Source organism: Baudoinia panamericana (genome assembly GCF_000338955.1).
Source record: "Baudoinia panamericana UAMH 10762 unplaced genomic scaffold BAUCOscaffold_15, whole genome shotgun sequence".
NCBI lineage: Eukaryota > Fungi > Ascomycota > Dothideomycetes > Mycosphaerellales > Teratosphaeriaceae > Baudoinia > Baudoinia panamericana.
In genome coordinates, this window is record NW_006911271.1 from 272,692 (window position 1) to 285,512 (window position 12,821).

Below are 12,821 nucleotides of genomic sequence, written 5' to 3' on the forward strand. Positions count from 1 at the left end.
GGTGTCGCAGCGTAGGAGAAGCATTAGCTCAGGGACAGCACTGCTGCGGACATGGGCCTTCCTTGGCCACCGTGTCAGAGCCATGTGCGTCTTTGGACGGTTCACAAAGTGCTACACAAGAATTGATATCTTCGTACTCCACGAAGGCATGAACCGCTAAATCAGGCTACGCAGATGGACAGCATGGATAAGCATTCCTTTATATTTACCATCTCCGACGGCCGAGAGAACGTCGGTCGCGACTCCGAGCTACTTAGCCTCGAAAGAGGTAAAACCTCGCACGGAAGGTCAACTCAACGGCAGTTTGCATGAAGTACGCTGCTCAGCTTCTGGGCTTATCTGGATTTCCAGAAGCATTGACAACCCGCCGTCCTTGCGCTCGGACGCCTCCTTTCGGCCTCTTGCCTTGCCTGCATCCTGCTCCGGACCCATGCCCTCGTCCTGGTGTTTGACTATCTCCCGCCGCAGTCTTGCGTTGTCGCACTCTACCTTTGTTCGAAGGCGACACAGCGCAGCGATCGTGCGGCGCATCTTCGACGGCATGCTCATATCGCCTGCTTCCAGCGGCTCCTGTGCAAGCTTGGCCCCGAAACTATTATAAGTGGAACTCCTAATGTTCCCGTATAGCCACATTGCCTCATCAAGCAGGTTGGTTAGAAAGTCCTCACTCCCCATATGTGATGGAGAAGTTGTCAATGTCAACTCTGTCGGCGTAGTACCTTCTTGCAAAGTCGTCCGCTTCGTCGAAGTGCGAGACCGTTTTGCAAGCTTGTTACTAATGTATAGAAGAGCGTACCTCATTTCTCGTTCGGTGAAGACGGGATCGTGAAGGAAGACGCAATGGCTATGGTCAACAAGCTCGAATGGATGGTCGCCGTCAATCCAGTCCCTCAGACTTTCCAGCAGGGTGTAGCCTTCGTCTATAGGCATGCGTAGCGACAAGCTGACGACACAGTTTCGCTGCAGATCGTCAATGGCGGTAAAGCTTCGTGCTAGAAGGTGTTACGGCAGTGTATTGTCATGAATTTCTGCGTTGAATCGGCACGACTGCAAACTCCAGATCGCTGCATAGAGTACGTGAATTAAGCCAAAGCGCAACACCTGGAAAATGGCACCTCGCGCTTCACAATCCCTAAGCTGGATGCACGACAGCGAGTTGGTCACAAAGAGGAAGGCCCCGCAATGCATCAGCATGTCCCACAAGAACCTCCACAACATGTTCTTCATTGATATTCCGACTCGTCTCAGCTCGCCCTACGGTGTGCACCAGCGAGCTTGAAAGGCGTTAACTACTGCCACAGCCCACACAAGCCTTCATTGACGCTCCCAAGGACCGGATCAGCGGCCGGCTTTGGTACGGCCCACACTTCCTGCATCGCTTGCGCGTGCTCGCCACCTGAGCAGAAGTCCCAGACTCCGCCCCTGGGGTAGGCGCCAATCATGGTGAATCCAGATAATTCGACCTCCGCAAGCCTTTGGCGGACATTATCAGAGGCTATACCATGTCCATCCCCAGGAGTTAGCAGCTTAAACTTCGCAGGTGGAGTCGTATCGAAAGTCTTGTGCGACACGCCAGCTGGAATGACAAAAACGTCGCCGGCGGTAGCAAACACTTCCACGCCGCCCTGCTCATGGGCAGCGCCGTGGGTGCTGGCTTCCAGGTCGTCGCTGGTGTCTGCGACGCCAAAACGGATTGTGGCGCTGCCGGAGAGGACAGCCATGCACTCATGTGCTGAGGAGTGGTAGTGAGACGTTTGGGTTGGCCCGTAACGATAGATCCACTGCAGGTCCCAGCCGTTACTTGTGAAAAGATCGTAGACCTTGGCAGCATTGCAGTCCGTCTTATCTGCTAGTAAGCCGGGATAGTGGAGCAGCGGATACTGTGAGTTCGGTATCAATGCCGTCGGTTGCAGTCGGTACGTCTTTACGTCTGGCATGGCGACGATTGCGACACAACCTAAATGCCCGGGCTGTCTTGTAGACCAGGAACGTCCGCAGTAGGCCAGTGTGATGTGGACTGGAGGCTGTAGGTTATTAGATCAATGTCCTGAAGTCGCGGCGTCCACCTCGGTCCGAACACCGAACGCCGTGAAGAGCTTCTTCAAACGACCGTAGCTTCAGACTAAGCATCTAGTCTGCCAGATTTTAGTAACACGCCACGCGCTGGTATAAGTTGAGTCGACACGTCGTCCTGATGCGAGCGCTCGTAAGATTGCGTGGTACTGTGCTTTGTGAACTGGCGTAGCTCTACACTGATCAATCGGCCCAAATCCTGTAAAGCGATACCATGCCTCTCATACTAGAGCCCATGCAGGAGAGTGACATGGAAGCGAGCGTCGACATCATGTGGGAGGCCTTCCGTGATAGCATCATGGGCATTATGTACCCTCAAGGCTTCACCAAGGCAGCGAGAGAACATACCCTACAGACCTCGCTCAAAGCGTGGCGCAAAGACCCGGAGAAGTACCGCAAGAACAAGGTTATAGATACCGACCTACCGGACGATGATCGGTACAACAAGATCGTAGGGACCGCATGGTGGAAGTTCTACCCCAAGCCAAGGACCGACGCTGAGATTGAAAAAGAAGACGAAGAGAGTAAGCAAGATGGCCTACCGCCTGATATCGACGTCTCCATGATTGAGGGTTTCGGCGCCGCACTCCAGCACGCGAAGAAGGTACATGTTGCCGGCAAGCCTCACATTGTACTGCACATCCTAACGACGCATCCAAATCACCACAGGCGAGGCGTGGGAGCGATGCACCTGGAATGGGGATTCGAGCAGGCCAACAAGCTTGGGTTGCCGGTATGGTTGGAGGCCAGTCCGATTGGGAGGCCTCTTTATGCGCGCATGGGCTTTGATACGGTTGGGTGGTTGCCGTTTGACTTTACCAGATTTAAGAATGGGAAGGATCTGCCGCATGCGCTGATGCTGCGGCAGCCGGAAAGGACTAAGGGCGTAAACAGTAGCGTAGAGGACAGCATTACTGTGGCGTGATGATACGCAGGGACCCTGGTATGTGTCGTTATTTGACGCCATTCGTCGGGGGTTTCTCGACTTTCATGATGTCGTCAACGGACCACTGCTGCATGCAGGCTTCCTCATCACCATCGGTGAAATCGACGGGCAGCACAGCGAAGACCAGATAGCTCGTATGTGTCTTCACTTCCGGCTCGGTCCGGTGGACGAGGTTGCCTTCCTTGTACAGCTTCCGCTCTTCCGCCTCCTTCCTCAGCTTCTCCAAGCGCTCAGCTTTGCTTTGAATGTGTCGCCACGGACCACCTTTCTTGCCTTGCTTTGCGCCATCGAAGGAGATTGCTGGAGCAGCATTCGCCTTAGCCGCAGCATCCATGTCGCTCTTAGCAGCATGATAGTCGCCTAATTTCTGTTCAACCTCTCTCAACCTCGCCACCGCTTCTTCCACGGTTGCGGCTGAAGCGTTGACGCCACGCAAACCTTCATTTTTGAGTCCGACTTGCTCTCTGCGCACGTCAATGCGGTGGTTCTGCACTTCGATCATTTCGATCTCAGTCCAGCCGTTTTTGCGCAAATACGCTGTCGTCGCCATGACCTGCTCAATGCAGGGTGAGAAGGTACACAAATGGACGGGAACATCAGGGTTTAAAGCGGACTCGCTAGGCGTTGATGATCGGGTCAGATGTCTCAAAGCCTCCCAAGGCTTCGGAAGATCGAGAAAGATGGCTTCGGCATGTGGTGTGGTATCGAAGCCTATTGGGAACAGGAAGCCACGTTCGCAGACGTCTCGAAATGTGAGTTGAACGATCTCATCCATGCCATGCGCGCTGATTTCTTCACGTAGCGTACCAACTCGGGACACATTGAACTCGTAGCTGTAGACCTTGCCGACCTGTTTTAGCTCTCCTACATGTGAGTCCTCTGGAAAGCCGGAGAATACGGCCCTTGCGGCAGCGTGAGTGAAGCTGCCACTACCGGCACCGGCTTCGATCATCCTGCTACCGGGTCGCACCCGCAATCGCTGGAGGACGTAGCTGTAGTCGGCTGTATAGACAACCTGCGTGCGGTGATCTAACGATGCGGTCCATGCTTCCGGAGTAGGTGGCAGAAGGTGTATGAAGCCTGAGCCAGCGTCTACAGCTGTCTGAAAGGCAGGCGTTAGGGCCTGAACGTCCTCAGCCTCTTCCGGAAGTAGCTTCCTAGGCTTCTTCGTCGTCACGGATCCATCATTAGTTTCAGCTTCGCCAGACTTCCGCTTCTTACTCTGCCCTTGCGGCTGTTGTACTACGCTTCTTGTGGGCTGCCCTATCTCTTCCGCGGCAGTATGGCATCCATTGGAGATATCATGCTGCGGGTCAGGCGTAGGTAGTCTGTTGTCTATCTGAATGCTTGCATCCTGCTGTTTCGCTGCTTTCCCTTTCCTGCCGCGTGAGCCAGTGTCAACCCTGCTCGCCCTCACTTGACTGCCCCATTCCAGACCAATCAATGTGCTGTGAGGAAAGCTTCCGAATCTGGTGTTAGTGACAGCACCTTCGGCATATCCATCGTCTGCCGTGCGCCTGAGAGTGACCGGCACCAGATTATCTCGCCTGAGGTGCAGTATTGTCAAGCTACCTTCCTCTGTGGCGGACGATGTGTGGAAGAAAGGGTTCGATGTTGTCGTCTTCGAGAGCAGAGGAGGTTGACCATGTTCCAGTGCCGCAACTACTCGGTTCTCATGCTCCATGCGTGCGGTACGATACACGTCTACATGTATGTGACGTGGGACTTGTGATGGGATGTTGTGTCGCATGGTCTGAAACAGCGTGGGAGCTGGATAGCTGTTACGGAGGTGGAGGTATACTGCAGACACTGTGGCTGACCTAACATCTAAGGATCTTCATGTTGCTGCTCCTTTAGAGATACCGCGCATCCATGAAGAGACACAATTTTTCCGGCTCGACGGAGCCGATTGCTCGCGAATGTTTGTAGGCTTGAGATGGAAGCATTACTGTTCCAACTTCGGCCTCTACAATGAACCATGGTATCGCACACGGCGATGAATAAAGCAATTCACTGAGTACCCTACAATATGCCTCTTGCCGGGTAACAAGTCATTGTGCAGCAATGACGACCCGCAGTTCATATCTTCTCATACGAGTATCTCATACGTTACTCTAATTATCGCGCTTTAGCCATGGAGTGGTCGCATGGTGCATCGCGACCAGCGCCTCCTCATCACCACAGACTCGATCATAGATATCCGGCCCGATGCGCTTCAGGGCCTCCATGAACGCTACTATCACAAAGTCAGCATAACTCACCTCACTGCCCAGCAGGAATGGTCCGTCCTCCTTCTTGGTCTCTTTGACCCAAGCCTCCAGCTCTCGCGTTGCTGCCTTGGCCGCCGCCCAAGCCTGCTTCCCTCCGCGAGTCGCCTCAAGATCTTCTAAGCTCATGCCAAACATCTTGTGCCGTGCTTCCCTGAACCACGATACAGAGCTCTCAGCGACCATGTCCCGTCCCACCCGCGGCATGAAGATTGGTACTAACGGACCCGCTACTTTGCCTCCCGCCGCCGTCGCTTTGCCATGGAGACCTGCGTCCAAATGTAGCGATGGTTGAGGATACAGCTCCTCGAGCTTGTTCGCGATCGCGGCCGAGTCCATGACACAGTCACCATTTGGCAAGCGGATCATCGGTACGCTGTAAGGCGAGCCTTGGCCGGACATATTCGGTGGGATGCCGAGCCCATCAAAAGTCGGTGCAATTTCTGGGTGGGTTATCCATGATGTAGTGTACGGTATGCCCTTGTAGTTCAGCACTAGGCGCGCTACAGGAGTACTGTTAGTGGCATGGCGAGCTAGCATGAATCGGCCGTATACTTGCTCTTCCAGACATTAAAGGACCAGCATGAGTTGCCGCCTCGCCGAGCGAGATCAAACAATACAACCCGCTTGTCTGACATGGTCGCTCATTGATTGTGCTGTTACATGAAACGAGACGAGCTACGCAGATCGCGAATTGCCTGTTTCGAAGCTGTATTTTGATTGATCTTACGAACTGTGACCATAAAGCACCGCAAGCCTACCTTTTATCTTCTGAAGACCGGGAGCACAAGTGACTTCAAAGCCCGTAAGGAGAGTGATTCATCGTCGTCGTGCCGTCTCGCGCGCCAACGGGTTTGGATGTTCGTTTGTTGACGAGGAAGCGGCGCGTAGTAACGCACATAAACCCGAACGGCCGATTGCTGCCTGCGGCAGGCGCGATGGCGTCACTTGCGAGGTGAGGCAGCATCGATTTGAATTGCTAATGCATATAATGCAGATATCTTAATATACAAAATGGAAAGCCCTCAATCCTTCCCTCCGACCCTCTTAGCCCAGTCCTCCCCCATTCTCGCCGCATCCACCACCTCCAGCGGCTTGCCTCGGCCCACAATTGAACTACGGTCATACCACCTTCCATTATCCCTCCCCGCGGCAGCCTCATCCTCCGTCTCCGTATCGGCCAGCCCGCCAGTCCCGTCATCGCCAAGCACAAGCACCATGTGCCCGACGTAATCGGCCAACTGCGTGATAACCTGTCCATTGTGGCCAGCGAGCAAGTCAGAGACGTAGACCATCCAGGGTACCAAGTGGCGGAGGATGTGGACGTAGCCGTCTGTTGTGGTGAAGCAAAGAACTTTGCTCGGATCGTCAACGAGAGACAAAGCCTGCTGGTAAAGCGCATCGAACTGTCTGCTTGGTGAAGGGAATTTGCCGTCATCTTGCGGTTCTACACGAGGTGAAATGCTTTGGAGCTCGCTTCCCGGAGTTTGCGCTGGCGTGTTCATCTGGGAGTAGGAGCTGCCTATGTTAGAAGCAGTATCCACGTCCATCGTGCTGGGTCGGTAGTTGAGAGGTGGTGGGGATGGCAGGCCAGGAGCGTAGATCAAGATGAACAGGTCGGTTGTTGATGGATCGTGATGTGGCGGGAGATGAGAAAGGATGGACTGATGAACGTTAGCGAGTGTGCAACGATTGAAGTTGAGAGGAGCTTACGGCATGCTCCGAGTAGACAACGTCTTCCTCGTCCATCTTGCCATCCATGTTTGTATCCGCGCTTACTACGACAGCGACGGTTCTCCTCGCCTTTCCCTGACTACTACGACCAGCTCGTGCCGCGTCTGCCCTTCGCTCGCTCTCCGCCTCGACCAGTCCCACCCTGCGCTTCTCATCCGCTTCTTCACTCCATCGCTCATGGTCACTGAACCCTTCGCGATCTTCCTTCCTCTCCCTCCGCTCAACCCTCTCGTCAGTGTAAGCGTGACCGTTCTCCGGGTCCTCCATGATACTGCCCAGGGCGCTTCCTGCGGCCGCGATACTCGCGCTGACCTGCTTGGACGCATGGTCGAAGATCTGCTGCGGCGACGGCGTCCTGCGCATTGCACCTCTTACCTGACCAAGGAAGGTTTGACCGTCTTCGTGTCGCTCCTCTACATGCTGTTCCTGGCTACGCGACGATCCGTAGTAGCTTGCAGCTTCGCCTCCCGGTGGAGGAGGCCCGCCTTGTGGTCCAGCACTTTGGCTAGGCAGCGGTCCCGTATATGGCGGCTGCGCGTTGGCAGGATTTTGTTGGGTTGGTTGACCAGGATACGGTTGCGATCCTTGAGTAGGATACGGCCCACCAGGGCCCGGCGGTGGGCGTTGCGGTGGGCGTTGCGGTTTCTGCGATGGCGGGTAGTCCTCGTCGTGGTGCTCATTGCGCTCCGTCCAGATCCATGCCGCCAAGCCGCCCACAGCAAGAGTGCCAATGGTTACTAACGGTACCCAGTAGGTGAGTAGACCATGCTGGCGGTGTCGCGACGGAGGTGGAGGTGGGGTGTACAACGGGCGGCGCTGGCGGTTGCGGTCGTAGGACATTGTCGCGTCGTACGCCCGGGCTATCCAAAGTTCTGATCACATCCGCGCCCCAGTCGCTTGGAAAAGCAACGCGGCGAAGCTCTTACGAGCATAGGTAGCGAAGGCAGACTGATTGGTTGTGTACGCGAAGCTGGGGATGGCTGGGGATGCGCAGGGGTCGAGGTGGGTTTGCGTTGTGGGCATGACTCGCGTATGTATCAACTTATATCGTCCGAGTCATTGTGTCGATCTGTGCCACATGCAAGCAGACCCAGGCACAGATGGTATTTCTCTACCTCATACAGTCTACCTGGCTCGAGTGGTTCCTCCATTCCGGACAAGCAGGATTCTTCCCTCCTCTCACCATCAGCGACACCAGAGGTAACTCACGTTGAGTCAGCAAGTCACTAGTTGGCAACATCATCAGGCCATTATCTAGATCTGGCCTATTCTCGGTACGACCAACATGCCTCACGCCACTTTACCTTCTCCTGGACTTCAGGCTCTCGTCTTCTGCGGACCCGGCCTCAGCTTGAACACTTTCACATCCTCTCCCTCTGACTTTCCCAAAGCACTCATACCGATCGCGAACCGGCCGATGGTATGGTACCCTCTCGACTGGTGTTATCGCTGCGGGATCACAAACATCATAATCATAACGCCTCCCGAGTCCGTCGAACCCTTACAAGGAGCGTTTGCAACGCATCCAGCGCTGACTAGCCTTCCTAATCCGAAGCCTGAGATCATTGCGCCTAAAGGCTTGGAGCAGACTAGCGGTACAGGGGATGTACTACGCTGCAAGGAAGTACTGGACGTCATCGACGGTGACTTCGTTGTCCTGCCTTGTGACCTTGTATCGGAGCTCGATGGGAGCCACCTAGTGCAGCAATGGCTAACATTGAATTCATCGAATGCCGGCAGGAAAGGCGGCCTTGTAGTCTACTACCCGACATACGGTCTGGAAGGTATCAGCAACAAGAAGGACGAGACCGACTTTGTGGTCACCGCAGCGCTGCCACCGCCTGCAGTGTCTCCAGCTCAGGCATCGCTCAGACCGTACATTGAGCAGGCGATGATCGCCATGCCGACAGACACGCTCAACGACACACTTGAAGACAACAAGCAGCACCTCCCACTCCGTCATTTGCTTCTGCAAAGGCATGGCAGGGTGAAGATGCGCACCAAGCACCGCGATGCCCACGTCTACATTTTCCCGCGGTGGGTCAAGGACTTCGTTGCGACGAACGAGCGGTTTGACTCGATCTCAGAGGACGTGCTCGGGTGGTGGGCGAAAGCTGGATGGCAGGAAGGATTGGCAGAGAAGCTTGGTCTGAGTGAGATACTTTCTGATAATCGACCTGCCGACGACGACATCAATGGCTCCTCCAGCCTCGACGAGATCGATCCTTCAACACTGTCGAGCACGATGTCTGCGCCACCGGTCCAGCCCCCTTCTACCTTCGCCACCCGAGTTGGCACGTCAATGCCTTCACCGCCGAAGCCAGTCACCGTCCCGCCACTGCTAGCCTACATCCAGCCTTCACCTTCACCACTTATCCGCCGTGTGGACACCGCACCTTTACTAAGCAGCATCTCGCTCTACCTCGCACGTCAGCCATCAACCCGACCCCTAACGTACGAGCACAAGATCCACCCTTCTGCGACCATCGGCCAACAAAGCCGGGTCAGCCAAGAAGACAGCCTGATCGGTGAGAATGTCAAAGTCGGTACGCGCTGCAGCGTCAAGGAGTCCGTCATCGGAGCCAACTGCGAGATTGGGAACAATGTTCGCATTTTCAAGTCTGTGCTCATGGATGGCTGCGTGGTGGGTGATGGAGTGCAGCTTACGGGGTGCATTGTTGGTCGGCGGGCGAGGATAGAAGGCGTGAAGACCGCGGAAGCTGAGCCGGCTGATGAAACCGCTGAGAAGCCGAAACGAAGGAAAGGTGGCGCGGACGATGATGAGGAGAGGACGAAGCTGACGGATTGCGAGGTCGCACCGAGCTTTGTTGTGGAGGCGGGGACGGAAGCGAAGGGCGAGACATTGAAGGCTTTTGACGCTGACGATATGGGTGACTTGGATGATGATGAAGACGAAGGTGGAGGTGGTGATATAAACCTGTAGCGTCCTGACTTTCGTGAAGCGCATACCGACAGCCGTATGACAGGGGTGCTAGTTTTTACAAAGTCCAAACAACGACCCTACCGTCCACACCACCGGTACTAACCTTCTGCACATTCCCACCGCTCTCCTGGTAGATACGGGCTGTGTTGATGCTATTTTGATGCACGGTCTTGAGCTTGGTATCGTCCGCACTGCTTGCTCTGCCCCGAAGGTCCATGCTGCGGAACATGTTTAGCGCGCTCTCCTCGCGCTGCTCGAGTCCTGGGCGGCCGTTGTCCTTCTCCAACGAGCCAGTTATCTGCCAGCCATTCGCATCGCCCATTAACCGGTAGACGGAGCAATCGTAGCCGGCACAGATCAGCTCCGTCTCAGACGACCAGAGGAGAGACGTAAAAGGTAGCTGCTGCGTAGAGATGGAGATGACTGCCTGTGGAGGCTGTTCGGGCCCTGAAGGGTACACGATCGTGACATTACTGTCGTGCGAGCAAAAGGCAAGAGCGTTGCCGGACGGGGCGAAGGCGACATCGTGGACCCAGCCAGCCGTGGGATTCAGATACTCGCCACAAACGGTATTGAACGGCAGCCTCTCTCCCCACGGGCTAGCTTCGGGTCGCTCATCTGTGCCCTTGATGAAGGAGCTGAAGACGCGCGCGTGGCCATCTGTGCTACCTGCTGCCAGCAGCACCGAGTTTGGGTGCCACGCCACACTAGTCACGGTCGAGCGAAGTGGCTTCTTGAGGTGCTTCGACACCCACCAATCGTTCTCCTGCTCGAAGTAGCAGACTGCGATGATCCTAGCACCACTGCCCACTGCGAATTTGGTCTCACCGGGACACCACCGGACACATGTCGCCGCGCGGTTGATGCGCAGAAGCACCAGGGTTGGCTTCCACTCGCCAGACTCGCTGGGTTCCCAGACGTAGGCATTGCGGTCCTGCGAGCATGTCACAATGCGGCCGGATTGCGGGGCGATGTCCACGCCCGTGACGAGCTTGTCGTGGCCTCGAAGCTCGTCTTGGAGATTGAACGTTTTCCCGGATCGGTGGTAAAGCTCCACGTTGTTGTCACGGGCCACTGCGAGGGTAGAGCGGTCGTCGGAGAAGGAGTGGTCGGAGATGGGAGCGTGGAAGAGATGATGCACTTCTGGTGCGGCCATGGTATGCAGCAGGAGGGGAGGTGTCTCGACTGTTGCTTGTCCAATTGTTACCGCGAACACAGTTCAAACGAGCAAGGATGATGTAGTGCTACCTAGCATTCCAGCAAGATCGCACGACTCAGGAATGGAGCGATGAAGCTTCTCCCTGAGTCAGCAAAGCATCTCGAAGTGCTTCCATAGCACAAAGTTCCCACGGTACTCTCACTGGAGAAGGAATTACATCCTGTCTCGTGATAGCAGCGCCGAGTCGAGGAGACTTACATGCTGCGATGGCCACCGCTGTAGCCCACGCTAACAACCAGCTTGTTGCCGGTGGCGCGCCTAATCAAAGCATCTACATCCAAAATCTACCGGAAAAGCTGCAGAAGGAGGATCTCCGTCGGGAACTGTATATGCTATTCTCAACCTATGGCCCGGTTCTTGATGTCATTGCGCTCAAGACCGCGAAGATGCGAGGGCAAGCGCACGTCACAATGAGGGATGTGCAGTCTGCGACCCAAGCCATTCGAGCATGTCAAGGCTTTGAGTTATGCGGTCGCGAAATGCGGCTCTCATATTCCAAGAACCGCTCCGACGCAATAGCCAAACTCACGGGCACCTTCAACCCACCTGCCACTGTCGAGGGTGCCAGAGCGACCACACAAGCCGACGGTGGCGCCGCGCCTGCTGCGTTCGCTGCTATTCCAGGAGCTCAGCCGGATGTACGTCCCACGCAGGCCCAGATTTCGCATGCACCGGTCACCGAAGCCACGATAGTAGAGACTGCGGCTCCAGCGACGGGTATGGCGAGTGTGACAGTCGCTGGGTCTGCCGAGAGGGAGGAACTTGAGAAGTCCGTGGAGGCGAAGGCGGGAACGAAGCGGAGGCGCGAAGAAGATGAGGAAGAGGAGGCGGCGATGGAAATGGAGGATGATGATGATGAAGCTATGGAGATGAGCGACGACGAGGATTGACGACTACGACTCGTGCATCATGCACGTCCGACCATTTCACGGTAAGCGGCATCCGGCGCAGAATACCGGGTCCACCATGCGGAAAGACGCAGTAATCAACATTCAGCTGCATATAAAGGGAAAGCAGTATGTATTTGTGAGACCTTGGAGATATTCGGTCAATCTCTGACAGCATTACGTGTATCAACAGTCCTCTCAATGCCAGTCACACTGCGTGACGCAACAGTATTACGCTGAACCACCGCTTTCGCGACGGATACTGGCATATGCAGCCCGACAGTCGACCCTATAAGACCCAACCACACCACCAGATACTCTGTTGGAGTGACGGTACGTCCAGCTGTGACAGCCGCCATCGCCTCCGCAGTCCGACACGGATGCACAAAATATGCCGGCAAAGTAGTGACTGGGTGATCGGTCATGCTGAGTCCGCCCATGACGCTGACCGACTGCAACGAGCCCCACTGACTTTGCGGCACGAGTAGGTCATAGACCGCATCTAATGAGCGGGTTGCTCCGTCAGAGCGAGGCGAGAGAGTAATGTAAAGCACCGGAACATTGTAGGATGGCGAATGGACGATGTCGTAGATGATAATAACCTCGATTTTATGGGCAACTGCACGCCGAGGTAAGGCTTCGGAGTCACCTTCATCTAAATGCTCTGCTTCTTGAGCATTATCATCGAAGAAGGTGGCAATTGACGCCTGACTTGCCGAGTGTGAGGGTGTGCCGATCCGCTTCGTGATGC

The 12,821-nt window shown here is 55.4% G+C and overlaps 10 protein-coding genes across 10 annotated transcripts; 3 read left to right on the forward strand and 7 right to left on the reverse strand.

The window, feature by feature from the left end:
- Positions 1-186: 186 nt before the first annotated feature.
- BAUCODRAFT_317563 (uncharacterized protein) lies at positions 187-1,110 on the reverse strand. The gene has a single exon (XM_007683427.1). The coding sequence runs from the start codon at positions 928-930 to the stop codon at positions 289-291; it is 642 nt and encodes a 213-aa protein (XP_007681617.1). The 5' UTR covers positions 931-1,110; the 3' UTR covers positions 187-288.
- BAUCODRAFT_317593 (uncharacterized protein) lies at positions 1,110-2,112 on the reverse strand. The gene has a single exon (XM_007683428.1). The coding sequence runs from the start codon at positions 1,935-1,937 to the stop codon at positions 1,290-1,292; it is 648 nt and encodes a 215-aa protein (XP_007681618.1). The 5' UTR covers positions 1,938-2,112; the 3' UTR covers positions 1,110-1,289.
- A 175-nt stretch (positions 2,113-2,287) lies between these two features.
- BAUCODRAFT_152467 (uncharacterized protein) lies at positions 2,288-2,998 on the forward strand (the record flags this gene model as incomplete). The annotated part of the gene is made up of 1 exon (XM_007683429.1): positions 2,288-2,998. One exon carries the CDS (start codon positions 2,288-2,290, stop codon positions 2,996-2,998), a length of 711 nt encoding a protein of 236 aa, XP_007681619.1.
- Positions 2,999-3,026: 28 nt separating this feature from the next.
- Positions 3,027-4,703, reverse strand: BAUCODRAFT_80475 (uncharacterized protein; the record flags this gene model as incomplete). Its single annotated transcript, XM_007683340.1, has 3 exons — positions 3,027-3,287; positions 3,396-4,121; positions 4,266-4,703. The coding sequence occupies 3 exons, from the start codon at positions 4,701-4,703 to the stop codon at positions 3,027-3,029; spliced, it is 1,425 nt and encodes a 474-aa protein (XP_007681530.1).
- A 430-nt stretch (positions 4,704-5,133) lies between these two features.
- On the reverse strand, positions 5,134-5,924 carry BAUCODRAFT_127097 (uncharacterized protein; the record flags this gene model as incomplete). The annotated part of the gene is made up of 2 exons (XM_007683430.1): positions 5,134-5,789; positions 5,846-5,924. The coding sequence occupies 2 exons, from the start codon at positions 5,922-5,924 to the stop codon at positions 5,134-5,136; spliced, it is 735 nt and encodes a 244-aa protein (XP_007681620.1).
- Positions 5,925-6,245: 321 nt separating this feature from the next.
- BAUCODRAFT_117472 (uncharacterized protein) lies at positions 6,246-7,860 on the reverse strand (the record flags this gene model as incomplete). Its single annotated transcript, XM_007683431.1, has 5 exons — positions 6,246-6,692; positions 6,738-6,950; positions 7,000-7,095; positions 7,153-7,505; positions 7,626-7,860. 5 exons carry the CDS (start codon positions 7,858-7,860, stop codon positions 6,312-6,314), a joined length of 1,278 nt encoding a protein of 425 aa, XP_007681621.1. The 3' UTR covers positions 6,246-6,311.
- Positions 7,861-8,305: 445 nt separating this feature from the next.
- Positions 8,306-9,964, forward strand: BAUCODRAFT_152471 (uncharacterized protein; the record flags this gene model as incomplete). Its single annotated transcript, XM_007683432.1, has 1 exon — positions 8,306-9,964. The coding sequence occupies one exon, from the start codon at positions 8,306-8,308 to the stop codon at positions 9,962-9,964; it is 1,659 nt and encodes a 552-aa protein (XP_007681622.1).
- A 27-nt stretch (positions 9,965-9,991) lies between these two features.
- Positions 9,992-11,320, reverse strand: BAUCODRAFT_317740 (uncharacterized protein). Its single transcript, XM_007683433.1, has one exon. The coding sequence runs from the start codon at positions 11,118-11,120 to the stop codon at positions 10,020-10,022; it is 1,101 nt and encodes a 366-aa protein (XP_007681623.1). The 5' UTR covers positions 11,121-11,320; the 3' UTR covers positions 9,992-10,019.
- A 120-nt stretch (positions 11,321-11,440) lies between these two features.
- Positions 11,441-11,731, forward strand: BAUCODRAFT_59124 (uncharacterized protein; the record flags this gene model as incomplete). The annotated part of the gene is made up of 1 exon (XM_007683276.1): positions 11,441-11,731. A coding segment is annotated over one exon (291 nt), but the record flags the coding sequence as incomplete, so codon positions are not given.
- A 500-nt stretch (positions 11,732-12,231) lies between these two features.
- BAUCODRAFT_79865 (uncharacterized protein) lies at positions 12,232-12,741 on the reverse strand (the record flags this gene model as incomplete). The annotated part of the gene is made up of 1 exon (XM_007683288.1): positions 12,232-12,741. A coding segment is annotated over one exon (510 nt), but the record flags the coding sequence as incomplete, so codon positions are not given.
- Between the last annotated feature and the right edge of the window lie 80 nt (positions 12,742-12,821).

What these genes read in the sequence shown, in the direction of transcription:
- BAUCODRAFT_317740 (XM_007683433.1), bottom strand. Translation starts at nt 11,120, where the DNA reads ATGGCCGCACCAGAAGTGCATCATCTCTTCCACGCTCCCATCTCCGAC.
- BAUCODRAFT_317563 (XM_007683427.1), bottom strand. Translation starts at nt 930, where the DNA reads ATGCCTATAGACGAAGGCTACACCCTGCTGGAAAGTCTGAGGGACTGG.
- BAUCODRAFT_317593 (XM_007683428.1), bottom strand. Translation starts at nt 1,937, where the DNA reads ATGCCAGACGTAAAGACGTACCGACTGCAACCGACGGCATTGATACCG.